Source organism: Lepidochelys kempii, chromosome 9 (genome assembly GCF_965140285.1).
Source record: "Lepidochelys kempii isolate rLepKem1 chromosome 9, rLepKem1.hap1, whole genome shotgun sequence".
NCBI classification, from domain to species: domain Eukaryota; kingdom Metazoa; phylum Chordata; order Testudines; family Cheloniidae; genus Lepidochelys; species Lepidochelys kempii.
In genome coordinates, this window is record NC_136388.1 from 2,261,143 (window position 1) to 2,276,559 (window position 15,417).

At 50.5% G+C, this 15,417-nt stretch overlaps 1 protein-coding gene across 1 annotated transcript in view; it reads left to right on the forward strand.

Annotated features, from left to right (window-relative positions):
• The window catches only part of ATP13A4 (ATPase 13A4), a 62,835-nt gene that overhangs the window by 34,941 nt on the left and 12,477 nt on the right, over positions 1-15,417 (forward strand). Inside the window, exons 15-21 of the mRNA XM_073358725.2 lie at positions 2,904-2,990; positions 5,001-5,154; positions 6,785-6,896; positions 10,492-10,616; positions 12,600-12,763; positions 13,959-14,081; positions 14,444-14,523. Of these exons, the coding sequence (XP_073214826.1) occupies positions 2,904-2,990; positions 5,001-5,154; positions 6,785-6,896; positions 10,492-10,616; positions 12,600-12,763; positions 13,959-14,081; positions 14,444-14,523 (845 nt within the window). The remainder of the gene's footprint in view (positions 1-2,903; positions 2,991-5,000; positions 5,155-6,784; positions 6,897-10,491; positions 10,617-12,599; positions 12,764-13,958; positions 14,082-14,443; positions 14,524-15,417) is intronic.

Below are 15,417 nucleotides of genomic sequence, written 5' to 3' on the forward strand. Positions count from 1 at the left end.
TCAGTCACTAATGACGGGAGATAGGAAGAAACTTCTTCTGAGGCATGTTGTTACTGATTTCCAGTCTGCTTTCTTACGCCTGCTACTGATCATGGTTGCTGTCAGGGACAGGATTCTGAACCCGATGGATCACTGTTCTAATCCAGTGCAGCAACTCCTGTCTTCCCTATATTTAGCCCATCCTGGAAGTTTACATTTGGCTTCGTGATGACGTAGGCAAACGGGATGGGGTAAATTTCACTTGCATCTAGTGGCTGATTGCAGTAACTGCAGCTCTAGAGTGAAGCAACAATGCTTTAACTGGCAGATGAAATACAATGTGGATAAGTGCAAAATAATGGATATTGGAAAATATAATCCCAGCTATACATACAAAATGATGGGGTCTAAATTAGCTGTTACCACTCAAGAAAGAGATCTTGGAGACATTGGGGATAGTTCTCTGAAAACATCCACTCAACATGCAGCAGGAGTCAAAAAAGCGAACAGAATGTTAGGAACCATTAGGAAAGGGATAGAGAACAAAACAAAAAATACCATAATGCCACTCTACAAATCCATGATATGCCCACACCTTGAACGCTGCGTACAGTTCTGGTCACCCCATCTCAGAAAAGATAGATTAGAACTGGAAAAGGTGCAGAGAAGGGCAACAAGAACGATTAAGGGTGTGGAACAGCTTCCGTATGAGGATAGATTAAAAAGACAGGGAGTGTTCATCTTAGAAACGAGACAACTCGGAGGGATGTGACAGAAGTCCATCAAATCATGACTGGTGTGGAGAAAGTGAATCAGAAAGTGTTATTTACTCCTTCTCACAAGAACCGGGGTCACCCAATGAAATTAACAGGCAGCAGGTTTAAAACAAACAGAAGAAAGTGCTGCTTCACACAACACCCAGTCAACCTGTGGAACTCCTTGCCAGAGGATGTTGTAAAGGCCAAATGTATGATTGGCTTAAAAAAAGAACTAGATAAATCCATGGAGGATAGGTCCATCGATGGCTATAAGCCAAGATAATCAGGGATGGTGTCCCTAGCCTCTGTTTGCCAGAAGCTGGGAATGAGTGACAGGGGATGGATCACTTGATGATTCCCTGTTCTGTTCATTCCCTCTGGAGCACCTGGCATTGGCCACTGTCAGAGACAGGATACTGGGCTAGATGGACCTTTGCTCTGACCCAGCCTGGCCGTTATTATGTTCTTAACTAACTTCCATGGCCTGTGTGCTCTTTAAAGGGCAGCATCAACTAAGTAAAACACAAACCAACAAATGAAATAGAACCTGACTTGTAAGCAGTCACCTCCAGAAGGACTTGGACTGCCAAGATACACAGTGTAGGGATGGGATCTTCCCTGGTGAACAGAGCAGGGTCTTGGGAGTCGTGATTTCTGGGATCTGTTTCCAGTTCTGTCATTAACTCTTGTGTGGCCTTGGGCAACTTACTGTATGCCTCAGTTTTCCCATCTGTAGACTGTACATAATGACATAAAAAAACCCTAAATAAAGAATGTTAACGTTGCCCACCTCCTCTGCTCCTGTCTTCCACTGCTTCCTCCCCATTCTGGCTATGCCCCCCAGCTTCTCGCCACCCTCTGGCTCCTGCAATACCCTCTCCCCATCCCTCCCCCTTTCCAGTTCCTCACCCTTCGGCACTCAAAGCGCAGCGGCTTGCTCCTCCTCTTTGCTGCCCTACAGCCAGTCAGGGGAGCCCTGAAAGCAAGTGCAGACAGTCTCCTTGCTCTCTCAGTCCTGGTGCCTGGAGCCACAAGGAAAGTCCAGCTCAGCCCCTGCAGCGTCAGCACGCAGCATGCCCAACCATTCCAGTCTGACGCAGGAGATGCACAGGGCCAAAGGACGCTGAGGCTAGATGGAATCTTTGGAGAGTTTAGCAGCCACTTGAATAAATCTCTACTGAGCGTGTGCAAACTGCAATTTCCAAATTTGGGCAGATTTTCATGGGAGGAGCAGCAACAGGCACAGCTCTGACCCTGGGCGACCCCCTGCCAATTGGCACTAGAGCTACTAAAAAAATCCTTAACAGCTAATTTTTGTTAACATGAGCAAAACAACATTTCCCCCGATCTCATCCCCAGAACCTGCTGAATCATTTTGGCTGAATCTTCCCATGAAAACCACAGCCTGTGGCAGACACCTGGCATGGAAGGTTTCAAGCCAAGGGTAAAAGTTTGGCAAAGTTACTGCCATCCTTTTGACCTCCTGAGGTCCCTTCCAACCCTGATATTCTATGATTCTATGTTGCTTAGGGAGGTGGTGGAATCTCCTTCCTTAGAAGTTTTTAAGGTCAGGCTTGACAAAGCCCTGGCTGGGATGATTTAATTGGGGATGGGTCCTGCTTTTGAGCAAGGGGTGGGACTAGATGACCTCCTGAGGTCCCTTCCAACCCGGATAGTCTATGATTCTATGACTCTATGAATGACAATGGTGTAAGCCCCAGCGCAGTTCAGTTGCTCTGCGATACGCCACAGCATCACGAGCGGCTAAAATGCCCCATTCTCGAGCAGCAGTCCTTGGCACAGATAGTGCAGGCATAAGGCGTGGGGCCAGGGGATGAAGCTAGCATCCTCCAAGCACCTGAGCTGTGCTGTGCTTTCCTTTTCCCTCTCTGTGTGGTATTCTCTCTCCACTGCCCCTCCGGAAGCAAGGTCTGATCACAGGACGTATCGGGCTACCTACACCATGTATAATAATATTTACCTTCCTCACAAGGGATGTTGTGAGGGTCACTAAAAGTTTGCTGTGAAAGACTATGAAAGTATTGGATGAAACCTGCTGGTGCGAACTTGATTATTAATTCACCATTGACCTTCATTCAGTGCAGATTGTAGAATATATCTTAAAGTGTACGAGCTAAAAGGTCCTCTTTGTCTTTGAATAAACAGGAGATTGAGGATTCCAGTGAAGATCATGTTAAGAATGGCGAATTCGCACACGCTGTTGTTATTAAACCTGGACCCAAAGCCGGCAATGTAAGCTTTTAATCACGTACACACCATCTATAATTAAGTTAAATTCGAGACAACAATAATTAGCTGCTCTGTCAAGAAGTCCTCAGTCATCCTGCCCCTTTACATTTCGCCAGTCCACCGTTGTGTTTGGATCGAGGCAAAGAGCTTTCTCTCTAATCACTAGAAAGAAAACGGGCTGTGATTGTGGTGCTCACTGGATTGGGCGCTGCAGGCCACAGAGCAGGGAGGTGTTATCTCCGCAGCGCTGCCGTTCACTTCACCACTCGTCCCTTCCTGAGCAAAGACCATCACTCAGCCTGGGTTGTGAGGTGGAGATAACATACCCCTGGGGCTAGGCTGAAGTTCCCTAGGTTTCTACACGGCCAGAGTGTGCCTGGCCCTTAGGCAGGGGGCACTGAGGGGAGGAAGGGCACTAGAATACTCCTCCCCTCCTTGTGTGGCCTGTATAAAGGCCAGGGAGAGTCATGGTCCCTATCCTTGTGGGAATGCAGGGGCTGCTGTGTCCCTGCTCCCCTGGGGGTGCTTGATACCCCCAAAGGGGGCAGGACCAAGGGTCTGGCTTGGCCCATGCACCTACTAGCAGAGCTGGACAGGGAAAATAAATGAAAGGCAAATGTCCCATAACTGCTTCAGGCTGGTTTGAAAATAATCCAGCACTTTCCTAAGGGCTGGGTTGTGACACCCTTACCTCCTTGGAATCGATGGCTCTACTAGGGGCTACTCACCAGTGGTTATTATTATTATCTGTTATTATATCAGAGAGATGTATCAGCTGGGGCTATGGACCAGTCTATTAATTCTATGTTAATTCACGAGTGACTGGTCACACAGATCCCGTGACTTGTGTGTTTAGTGAAGTATAAAAATTGGATCTCACTGTCCAGGAAGGTTTTCCTGAAATTCAGCTTACAGGTTTCCTGCCTAAAATTTCAGCGTGATGCTCCTGACCCCTACACTCCTCACTGAATCATTCCCCTCTGCTCTGGGAGTTATCACCCCTCTGACAGATCAAATGATTGATTTTCTTCCTCTGAAGCATCAGGGCCGGCCGGGGCTGGAGACAGGACATTGGCTGGGGAGGGCGAGGGCTCTGAGGGGGCACCGAGCATTTTCTCTCTCTCTCTCTCTCTCTCCCTTGCTCAGGTGCTTGGCTGGCTGGTTGGTGCTCACATGCACAGGGTCTAACTCATCGCTGTAAGTGAAGTTGGGTAGGAATTGTCCCCCAGGCCAGACTGGCTGGGACCTTGGAGGTTCCTCTCCTTCCTCTGCAGTGTGTGGGTGCGGGTCACTTGCCAGGATCATTTGGGTGCATCTCACATCATCCTTTCCCTGCCATGGCAGGGGCTTGGGCACTGGTGAAGCTCAGTCCATCCCGTTCGCTGCCTGTGGCACATCAGTCTGCTCTCCAGTGGCCTGGGATACTTATTCCGGTTGTTGGGTTTATCGTGCAGGTGCTGGGGGCTGCTGGAGGCCTGGGAGATACAGCCAGTCAGCCCAGATGGTCTGGTTGGCCCTTCTGGCCTTAAATTCTATGACTCTAACCACACTGCACAAAAGCCCAGAAGTCACAGTTTGTGCTCGCACGTGGCTCAGCCCTAGCACCCTGCGATGGCCCTGGGAGCAGCACAAACCCCTTTGACTTGCGGTTATAGCCTTCCTGTAGCACAGCGGTTCCCAAACTTGTTCCGCCGCGTGCGCAGGGAAAGCCCCTGGCGGGCCGGGCCGGTTTGTTTGGCCGATGGCGGCTCCCAGGGGCCGCGGTTCGCTGCTCCGGGCCAATGGGGGCTGCGGGAAGCGGCGCGGGCCGAGGGACGCGCTGGCCGCAGCTTCCAGCAGCTCCCATTGGCCCGGAGCAGCGAACCGCAGCCAGTGGGAGCCGCGATGGGCCCCACCTGCGGACGCGGCAGGTAAACAAACCGGCCCGGCCCGCCAGGGGCTTTCCCTGAACAAGCGGCGCCCCTAGTTTGAGAATCACTGCTGTAGCATATGGTACCTGCTCTTCTCTCCTAGGTTCCAGTGGAAGGAATTGCCATCTTACACCAGTTTCCATTTTCCTCAGCCCTGCAGAGGATGTCGGTCATAGCTCAGGAGATCGGAGGGGGGCAGCAGGTCTTCATGAAGGGTGCTCCAGAGACAGTGGCCAAGTTTTGTAGACCAGAAACCAGTAAGTAACATCTCTATAAACGCTCAGACATATGTGAGATGTGGCTTTTAAACTGTACGGGGCCCGCACTATGACAGGAGAGATCTGGGTTTGATTTCTGAGCCCAGACTCTTACATCCAGACTGACAGGAGTTGGAGCTTTACCATCACTCGACAGTGACGCATTCTGGCTGGTCTGAGTGGGATCTGATTGGATCTAACCAACCCCTGCTCAGCCAGAGGACGCTGCTGAGAGATGAACAGACAGTACAAATTGGTGGCCTCCTCCACAGCAGATATTTCAAAGACAACCCTCTTGATTTTCCGGCCTACAGTAGCCAAGCGGTAGTATTGCGGTTTTTTTTGCTCTTGGCTAAAATGACCAATATGATTCACAGCGTGAGCTAATGGTTAGAGCAGGGGACTAGAAGACAAGACTCCTGGGTTCCAATCTAGCCACAGCCACTCACTTGATCTGTGTCCTTAGTCAAGTCACTTACACTTTCTGAGCCTTGTTTACCCATCTGTAAAATGGCTAGAACAACACACCTACCTCGCAAGGCACGAGGAGAGTTTATTAACATTGATAAAGCAATTTGAGACCCTTGGATGGACAGTGATAGAAAAGGGAAGTTTTGTTACTATTATTATGCCAAGTCAAATTCATCAGGCTAGTCCTGAATCAGTCACGAGGCTTATTAATAAATGGGGAAGGAGGGGTGCCCCCGGCCCTCTGATCATGGAATTCTCTCCTGTTCAAAGGCAGCCCCATGCTTCCAGACCACTTTAGCTCTCCAAAGACGGCAGATTAGGCTTGACAGCACATTGTTCTTGTCACTGTTCAGGGCAACTGCACCTGTATTTCCCTCAGGCTTCCAGCTGCACAACTACTGCTGATCTTGGGTGGAGACCTGCGTCTCTTTCCTTCCTGACCAGGGTACATCAAAGCTGCACAGTTCCCTGCCTGCACTGTGTATTTCCCAGCAAAGAGAGTCTGCCTAAACAGATCTGCTTGCTTTCTCTTCAGAGGCGGATCACAGGGGGATTGGCACAGATATACGTTACCACACAGCTCTTTCGAAGCCAGCCAGCTTTTATTCTTAAGGCAAAAAGCATCATAGACAAAACGTATTAAAAACAGTGAGAGAAGCTGCACATGCTAATAAGTTTACGAGGCATTGCCCCACCCTTGGGGCTTCTTCGTGGTTACAAGGGCAGAGCTTTGGTTCAGAACAAGCGCACAGTCTTCTGAGGCCGCAGTAAGCCCAGTCCTTCCAATCCTCCCCTAAGGACTGGGGCCCTGCGTGGCCCCGGGGTCCAGTCGGTTTGCTGGATCAGGAAGAAACCCCCAAGTCAGTTCACAACCCAGTTCACAACCCTGCTTTTATCCCACTTTGTTGGTCTCTGGAGAATCCAGTTTGAACTAGTCTATGTACTTCTCTCCCGGTGGGTGGCTTCAAAGGCTGAGAGAGGACATTCATTTGCACACACACACAGCCCAGCTACAGCAGGAATGTACAATGCCACAACAACAGGTACACAACTGCATTCTAATGCAGTGTGCCCCAAAGGGATTAACCCTCATTCAGGAAGGGGGAGCTTAATTCGGCGTGGTTTGTTCAGGGTACTGTCACTCTTTTCTCCTGCACAGTGCCACCCAGTTTTGCCAGTGAGCTTCAGCTCTATGCAGCACAGGGCTTCAGGGTCATCGGACTGGCGCACAAAATTCTGCAGGGAGGGAGGCAGGCAGCTGGCTTAACAAGGTAAGAAACAGACAGACTGCCACTGACTTACTGCGCTCTGTAGCTGTCCTGCCGTGGGGAAGGGAGATTGTGGGAAGGGCTTTGGAGGACTATCTGCACTCTCACATGACCTTGCCTGCATCCTCAGTGCAAAGTAGCCTGGTTCCAGCCCAAACTAAAGCACAGAGCAGGCTTTAACCCATCCCCCAACCCATACACTTAAGGTCAAAAGTGCAATAAGCATGTGCTTGAGGGTTGTGTGTGTGGATGGGGTGGGTTGGGCAAAACCATGCACAGGAGCCCAGGCTAACCCTCCAGTGACACATACCCTGTGGGCTGAGCTGACAGCGCTGCTGTGGAAGGAGTAGGCAATGAATGAGTTCAGGAGGCAGGCTTTGAGAGTCTCCATTTAAAATCAGGATCGTGGACCTGTCTAGGGACGCAGGAACCTTTTCTGCTGGCTGTGGCAGGAATTTACCTGAGCTCTCCAGCCTAACACCCAAACTTATAGGTGTGCAACATATTTCGCAATACTGTTTTGTCCTATGGGCAATATTACTAGTCTAATAGGTGACATATGGATATTGCTGGCAGCCTTTTTTGTGAAGTTGTGGGTCAAACTGCAAAGTGCAATTCTGCTCTGAAAAGTGACCCTTAAAGTGGCACCTGCGACTCAGCTGATCTGGTCACAGTGAGTATTTGCAGAATCAGACCCCACATACCAGAGTGACAAGAACAAGTTTTGGTCCTTTCCCTCCAGTCGACCCCCCGGATCCAGCCCACATCTGGGAGAGAGCTGGGTTCTGTTCTGGCTCCGTGCTGCAGCAACATGATTGTTAACTGAGTTCCAAAGGCAGGGCCAAACCCTGCTCTCACTGGTCCTCGTACAACTCTATGCAAGCCAAGGGCGTTGCACATGTGTGAGTCAGGGCAGAGTTTGAAGCCATGGAGGCTGAAGAGGTGTAATGGAGGGTGGAATTTAGCTTCCAGCATCTTTGTTGCCAGCGATGATGCGAGAGCCAAAAAGAAGCCAGCCTGACTTTCCGATCTGAAGTTGGATTTGCAGAGCTGGTAGTTACCAAACAAACATACTTTTATTTATTAACTCAGTAAATACCATCTGGTGTCTCTGTGAGATATGATGGTATCTGATGGTATCTAGTTTGCAAACTAGTTTGTGAAACCTACAGGATCTCTATCAAGGATTCTTAAAACTGCAATACCCACCTGCTGAAGTGAAGAAACAGATTGACAGAGCCAGAAGGGTATTGAGAAGTCACCTACTACAAGACAGGCCCAACAAAGAAAGTAACAGAACGCCACTAGCCATCACCTACAGCTCCCAACTAAAACCTCTCCAGCGCATCATCAAGGATCTACAACCTATCCTGAAGGATGACCCATCATTCTCACAGATCTTGGGAGACAGGCCAGTCCTTGCTTACAGACAGCCCCCCAACCTGAAGCAAATACTCATCAGCAATTACATACCACACAACAAAAACACGAACCCAGGGACCAAACCCTGCTACAAACCCCAGTGCCAACTCTGTCCACATATCTATTCAAGGGACACCATCATAGTACCTAACCACATGAGCCACACCATCCGGGGCTCGTTCACCTGCACATCTACCAATGTGATAGATGCCATCATGTGCCAACAATGACCCTCTGCCATGTACATTGGCCAAACCGGACAGTCTCTGCGCAAAAGAATAAATGGACACAAATGTGACTTCAGGAATCATAACATTCAAAAACCAGTAGGAGAACACTTCAATCTCTCTGGTCACTCAATAACAGACCTCAAAGTGGCAATTCTTCAACAAAAAAACTTCAAAAACAGACTCCAGCGTGAAGCTGCAGAACTGGAATTAATTTGCAAACTAGACACCATCAGATTAGGCCTGAATAAAGCCTGGGAGTGGTTAGGTCATTACAAAACCTCAACTTAATATCCCCAATACTAATGTCTTCCTACTGTTACTCACGCCTTCTTGTCAACTGTCTGTAATGGGCCACTTCAAAAGTTATTTCTCCTCCCTTGGTATCCTGCTGTTAATTGATGTATGTCGTTAGATTGACCTAACCAGTGATGAGCTGCCAAAATCTTAACAACCGGTTCCCTCCTCACCCCACAAGGAGGTCGTTGCCCACCCCCACCCCCTGGGACTCCTAACCCATCCAACCCCCCGCGTTTCTTGACGGCCCCCCCAGGACCCCTGCCCCATCCACCCCTGTCCCCTGACTACCCCCAGAACCGGGCAGGAGGGTCTCGTGGGCCACCGTACTGGGTGCCCACCCCACCCCTAAGAGCCAGAGGGACCTGCTGTGGGGCGGGGTGGGGACTCCTGGCGGTGCTTACCTGGGGCAGCTCTCAGGAAGTATCCGGCAGGTCCCTCTGGCTCCTAGGGGCGGGGGAGCGTAGCTAGGGGGCGAGCAGGGGGAGCAACTGCTCCCCCCACCGATCACATCAAAATGGCGCCTTAGGCGCCGACTCCCTGGGTGCTCTGGGGCTGGAGTACCCACAGGGAAAATTTGGTGGGTGCAGAGCACCCATCGGCAGCTCCGCACCCTGCACCTGGCCCCAGCTCACCTCCGCTCAGCCTCCTCCGCTGAACACACCGCCCCGCTCTGCTTCCCTGCCTCCCCACCCCGGCTCCCCGTGAATCAGCTGTTCGGCGGGAAGCCGGGGCAGGCTGAGAAGCAGGCGGCGGCTTCCCGCTCAGGGCCAGGGAGGCAGAGATGAGCTGGGGTGGGGAGCGGTTCCCCTGTGCCACCCCCCCGGGTTACCTGCTGCGGCACGGGCAGCCCTCCTCGTGCCCCCCCGCCTCAGCTCACCTCCGGGCTGGAGCACCCATGGAGTCGGCGCCTAAGGCCACTTTTGGCCGGTTAAATTTAGAATTTGGCCAGTTAAATTTGTTCCGCGAGGGACAACCGGTTCTAAAAGGGCTTCTAAATTTAACAACCAGTTCTAGCAAACCGGTGCCAACCGGCTCCAGCTCACCACTGGACCTAACACTTGGTAAAGCAACCCACATTCTTTCATGTATTTATACCTGCTCCTGTATCTTTTACTTCATGGATCCGATGAAGGGGGTTCTAGCTCACGAAAGCTTATGCCCAAATAAATTTGTTAGTCTCTAAGGTGCCACAAGACCAAGGAAAGTACAGAGAGAAACAGGGAGAGAAAGGGGCAGTCTCCTTTCAAAATACGACCAGTGCCAGCTAGGGTCACTGATCTGCAAAGCTTCCAGGTGTAGGTAACTTCTCTACTAATACTAACAAATTTATTTGAGCATAAGCGTTCATGAGCTACAGCTCACTTCATTGTAGCTCACGAAAGCTTATGCTCAAATAAATGGGTTAGTCTTTAAGGTGGCACAAGTCCTCCTTTTCTTTTTGCAAATACAGACTAACACGGCTGCTCCTCTGAAATCTACTAATACTGACAGACATACTTCAGGAGGGTGTTGGAAGAGCTAATTAGTTAATTGAAAAAGCTATTTTGAACTGGAATAGGCCTCATGTTGCTAATAGGCTGATTTGACATAAACAGGACTGCGATTCCAGAAAGATTAATAAGACACGTCTCTGTCTTCTTCATTCTCAGGGAGGAGGTGGAGTCTGACCTGACGTTCCTGGGCCTTCTGATAATGGAAAATCGGCTGAAGGCAGCGACCAAGCCTGTGCTGGAAGAACTCAGCGCTGCCCGCATCAGGAGCGTTATGGTCACAGGTAGCTACACAGGGACATTCTTTTATGCTGTGGCTTGGTCACTGGCATTGAGTAGAAGAAATAGTGACTTTCAGTCAATTGTATCCCAGGAAGCAGCCGTGTTAGAGTCGCGGCTCAGTGTGTGTGTCCCTGAAAATCATCCCAGCCCCTTCAGACAATTATCCCAGCCCCTTGAACTCCTAATGGAGCCCTGGCTTCCTCCTCCCTCAGGCCCCCTTTCTCCACAGTCCAGCTGCTGGGCTGACTTAGGCTCAGAATCTCTCTCCCTGCCCCCGGCTATCAGGCCTCTTGCTGTCATCTCTGGTTCTGCATAACGTGCCAATGACTCTGTCCCTTCTCTGCCTCCCCTTCCCCATGTCCCCCTTGTCCTGCAATGAAAGTGGGAGAGCGGGGTGCTGTGGGGGGATGGCAGGAGGGTTGCCAGGCGTCCAGTTTTCGACCTTAACTCCAGGTCGAAAAGGGACCCTGGTGTCTCCGGTCAGCAGTGCCGACCGGGCCGTTAAAAGTTCAGTCGATGGCACAGCAGGGGCCTGGGGCTAAGGCAGGTTCCCTGCCTGCCCTCGCTCCACGCAGCTCTCGGAATTGGCCGCCAGGTCCCTGCAGCCCCTAGGCCAGTGGGTGGTCAGGGAGGTGCCGCAGGCTGCCTGTGCCCCGCGGTGGAACCGCGATCAATGGGAGCTGCGGGGGCCACGCCTGTGGGGCCAAGGGCAACGCATGGAGCCTCACTGGCCGCGCATCTACCTAGGGGCTGCAGGGACCTGGTGGCCACTTCCTGGGAGCCACGGTAAGTGCCACTGGGATCCTGCACACACACACACACGCACCCCACATCCCAACCCCTTGCCTCAGCCCAGAATCCCCTCCCACACCCAAACTCCTTCCCGGAGCCCACTCCCCGCAATCCCTCCAACACCTTGCCACAGCCCTAAGCCCCCTCCGTCACCCCAAGCCCTTCATCCCCGGCCCCACCCCAGAGCCTGCACCCCCAGCCGAAGCCCTCACCTCCCTCCCGCATGCCAAACCCCTCAGCCCCCAGCCTGGAGACCCTTCCTGCACCCAAAACCCAGCCCCACCCCAGAGCCTGTACCCCCAGCCGGAGGCCTCACACCCCTGCACCCCACCCCTCTGCCCCAGCCCGGAACCCTCTCCCGTACCCCAAACCCCTCATCCCTGGCCTCACCCCCCTCCCACACCCCAACCCCCTGCCCCAGCTCTGTGAAAGTGAGTGAGGATGGGGGAGAGCGAGCAACGGGGGGGGAGGGGGGGAGGTGGAACAAGCAGGGGTCCGGGCCTTGGGGAATGGGCAGGACAGGGGTGTTCAGTTTTGTGCGATTAGAAAGTTGGCAACCCTAGATGGCAGGAGAAAAACTGAGTGAGCTTTCTCATGGTACAGTTACATTGCTTGTGCTTTCTTGGTTTTTGCCCCTTTTTGGCACCCAGCCTACCCTAAGGCTGTGCCAGGACAACTGAGGAATTTTCCGTCACTGTTACAGCAACAATTCAGCAGTTAATTCTTTTACCTTCTTCCAGGCTGAACCGGTACATAGGTCCCCTTCTGACAGGGAATCCATTAGTATTTTCTCAGCTGGATTCAATCCAGACCAGATAAAATGTTAATTTTAAAGGCAGGCCTGAGCTGGAAAAATTCATTCACATTCAAAATGGCTGTGGACCATTTTTCTGTGCTGTTAAACAACAGCCATTTTCCACTCCAGCGTTTCGACAGTGGGTAAAGTGAACTCTGTGTATATCAAAGGGATTGTAAAGCTCTGTGGTATCCTTAGGATGAACGGTACATTGTGAATGGAAGGCAACGGTATTATAAAAACATGCAGAAGAACCATTGAAATCTCTCTGGTACGGAGAGTCTGTGAGATCACATGGAATTCAGGGAAAAGTTTACATTTCCTCCAGCCTCAAGGTTTAAAATCCACATTAGACAAAACTGCAGATGACACCTCCCCCGCAACTTGATTTTTCTAGGTGACAACATACAGACAGCGGTTACTGTGGCCAAAAATGCTGGCATGATTTCTCAGACCAGTCAAGTGATTCTTGTTGAAGCAAATGAACTATCAGGTTCCCCCTCAGCATCCATCACCTGGAAGCTACTGGAAGAAAGCAAACCGAATGGCTACAGAAACCTGGTGAGTGCTAAATGGGCAGGTCTCAGGTGATGGGAGAATAAATGGTACACTGGCATCTATGCCATCTTAGTGATGCTGGTGTAACTCGCTGGGGTTACTCTGGTACCCCTGACATCAGAGACTGCCTGTTAGTCCCCATCTGTGCTACAGAACATGCTGTGTTGGGAAAGTGTTTGAAGAGAAAGTGATCATTAAATTGCTTTACTCGTATTTCAGTGTGTTGCCATTTTAATGAACTGGGATGTGACTTTGTTAACGCTGATTTTGCAAACCCTTCTAGACTAGTCTTGAGAATGGCTTTCCAGGAGCCATGTTAAAGGTTTGTCCCAGTCCCACTGGTAACCGCAGCATGGTAGCTGAAACCTGTTTCAAGACTGTGTCTTTATATGGTATGTTGTGTGGTGCAGCTGGCCCTTAGACTTTGTGAGCATGCCCGGCAGGGAACAGCCTTGCCCTGACTAGAAGGGGTGGAACAGAGGTGAGCAGAGAGGAAAATCCCTGTGTGTGCAAGTAAAACATTGATTAAATCAGTTTTAAAAAATTACGTACACAAGTTGTAATTATGGTAAGAAAACACATACACAATGACACTAAGACATGTGCCCATGATGGTGTCTTTTTCCCTGCCAAAGATCAATATTAATCTGAGTCACTGACTGTTGGAGGAGTGGATCCCTATTTGACAGAGCTCGTTACTGGGTGTAGATGGATGGGAGAAGATGACTGCAGGTGTCCTTGGAGAGGTCCCCAAAGTTCTGAGTGGGTCCCACTTGCCTGTAATCCAGTTTCAGCAGCATTGTTAACATCCTAGGTCCCGCATCGGGTATTATTAATTCTACAGTTTACTGCCAAAGTGCTGTGGCCTGAGAAGAGCCAATATCTATCTACATTACTTACCTGGTCCCATTCCCCTAGCATCTGAGCACCTCCTAATCTTTCATGTGTTTATCTTCACACCACCCCTGGCAGGTAGGAACTGTTATCCCCCCATTATACAGATGGGGAACTGAGGGGCTAAGGGACTGGTCCAAGGTCACAGAGGAGCAGGGATCTGAACCAAGGTCTCCCACCTCCTAGTCTAGTGTTCTAACCACTGGACATCCTTCCTCTCTACACAATAGAGCACCAGGGTTTGAGTGCAGCTAGGTCATCTTTTAAGTCCATCGTATGGAAATAACTCTGGCCTGATTTATAGGAGACTTACATTCAAGTTGGGGGAAGATTCTGCTCTGAAGTTGGACGTAGCAGTTACCATTTTGCCATGAGTGGAAAATCCTACCAGGTCATTACACAGCATTTCAGCTATTTACTTCCGAAGGTAAGTTGTGGGCTATTTGCACTGTGGCCCTGCTCCAAGTAAATTCTGGGGAGATCATTCTTAGAAGTGCTCTTGACTTGTTTTGCTCACAACAGTCTAGTTAAGTTGAACCATTGCATATTTAGGATTAAGCCGGTGACTCAAACAACCTGCCAGTCCTTTGTTCCCTGATTTCTTTTTAGCGGAGGCACAGTGCAGGTTCATTCATTGCCCATTCGGTTTTCAGATCCTGCAGAAGTCCCATGTGAAGTGAGTTTTAGGATTTATGCTGCTCCTTATTCACACTCATCACTGCTGGACTTCTTAACCAAGTGGAGTTGAAAAAGCACACTAAAGGATTTTCAATCATTTTCTCCTTTCAGCTCCTGGTCAATGGGACAGTTTTTGCTAGAATGTCTCCAGGTCAGAAATCCAGCCTGGTGGAGGAGTTTCAAAAGTTGGAGTAAGTTTTTTATGAACATTCAAAGATTCAGAGTGCTGGATTAATTCACAGGCTGGAAGGGAGTCAAATGAGAATCATCAGCTCCTGTCCAGCAGCTTGGAATTAGAACTGGAAACTGTGTGCCTGATAGGAAATCCCAAATCTGAGTCTCCTACGAAAATATAGCTTGGAAAATATTTCCCCTAAGCACATTAAAGAAGAGCCACTGAGGGGGTCTGTGATAGCCTTATAGTCCCAGCTAGCAGGCTGGGCAGCCCAAAACATAACATGTCCCGCACTCAGACTTTCCTGTGGTCTCACCCATCTCACATGTGTCCTGCTGCTTCACTGGCAAGAAAAAGAGGAGCTTGTCGCCTACACACAAGATTTAGGGAAATCTCCCCGAGTTGCAGCTCTGCTGATGCTGGTGGCATTTTCACCTCTCTCTCACCAAGACCTATTTTGGGGTTAGAGAACACAGTGGAACAAGCAGCTAGGCTCAGTCTGCACCAGCACTAGAGGAACTGGGAGAATTTCAGAAAATCTTCAGTATAGACAGCTGAGGTGAGTCCAGTTCAGGAGCACACAAAATCCAGAATCCTGGGCATGACGTATTTCAGTCACCCAGCCTGCCAGCTGGGACTTTTCCAATGAAACATAAAGAATAACTTACACTAATGTAGCTCCTGTCAGGACCCCAGTTATGGGAGGCGGGCGGGTCAAGGACAGGGCCTAGGCTGGAGAGGACATGGTCTGAGTTCAGGGTACACGGTCCAGGCCAGAAGCAGCAGTCCATGCGGGTGGCACGGTGTAGGATCAGGTCAGCGTGAAGGTCGAGGAGCCACACTGGGTTAGCCAAGGGAGCCAGCCAAAGTGGGATTAGGGGAAGCTAGGAAGGGCGAGATGTCAGGAATG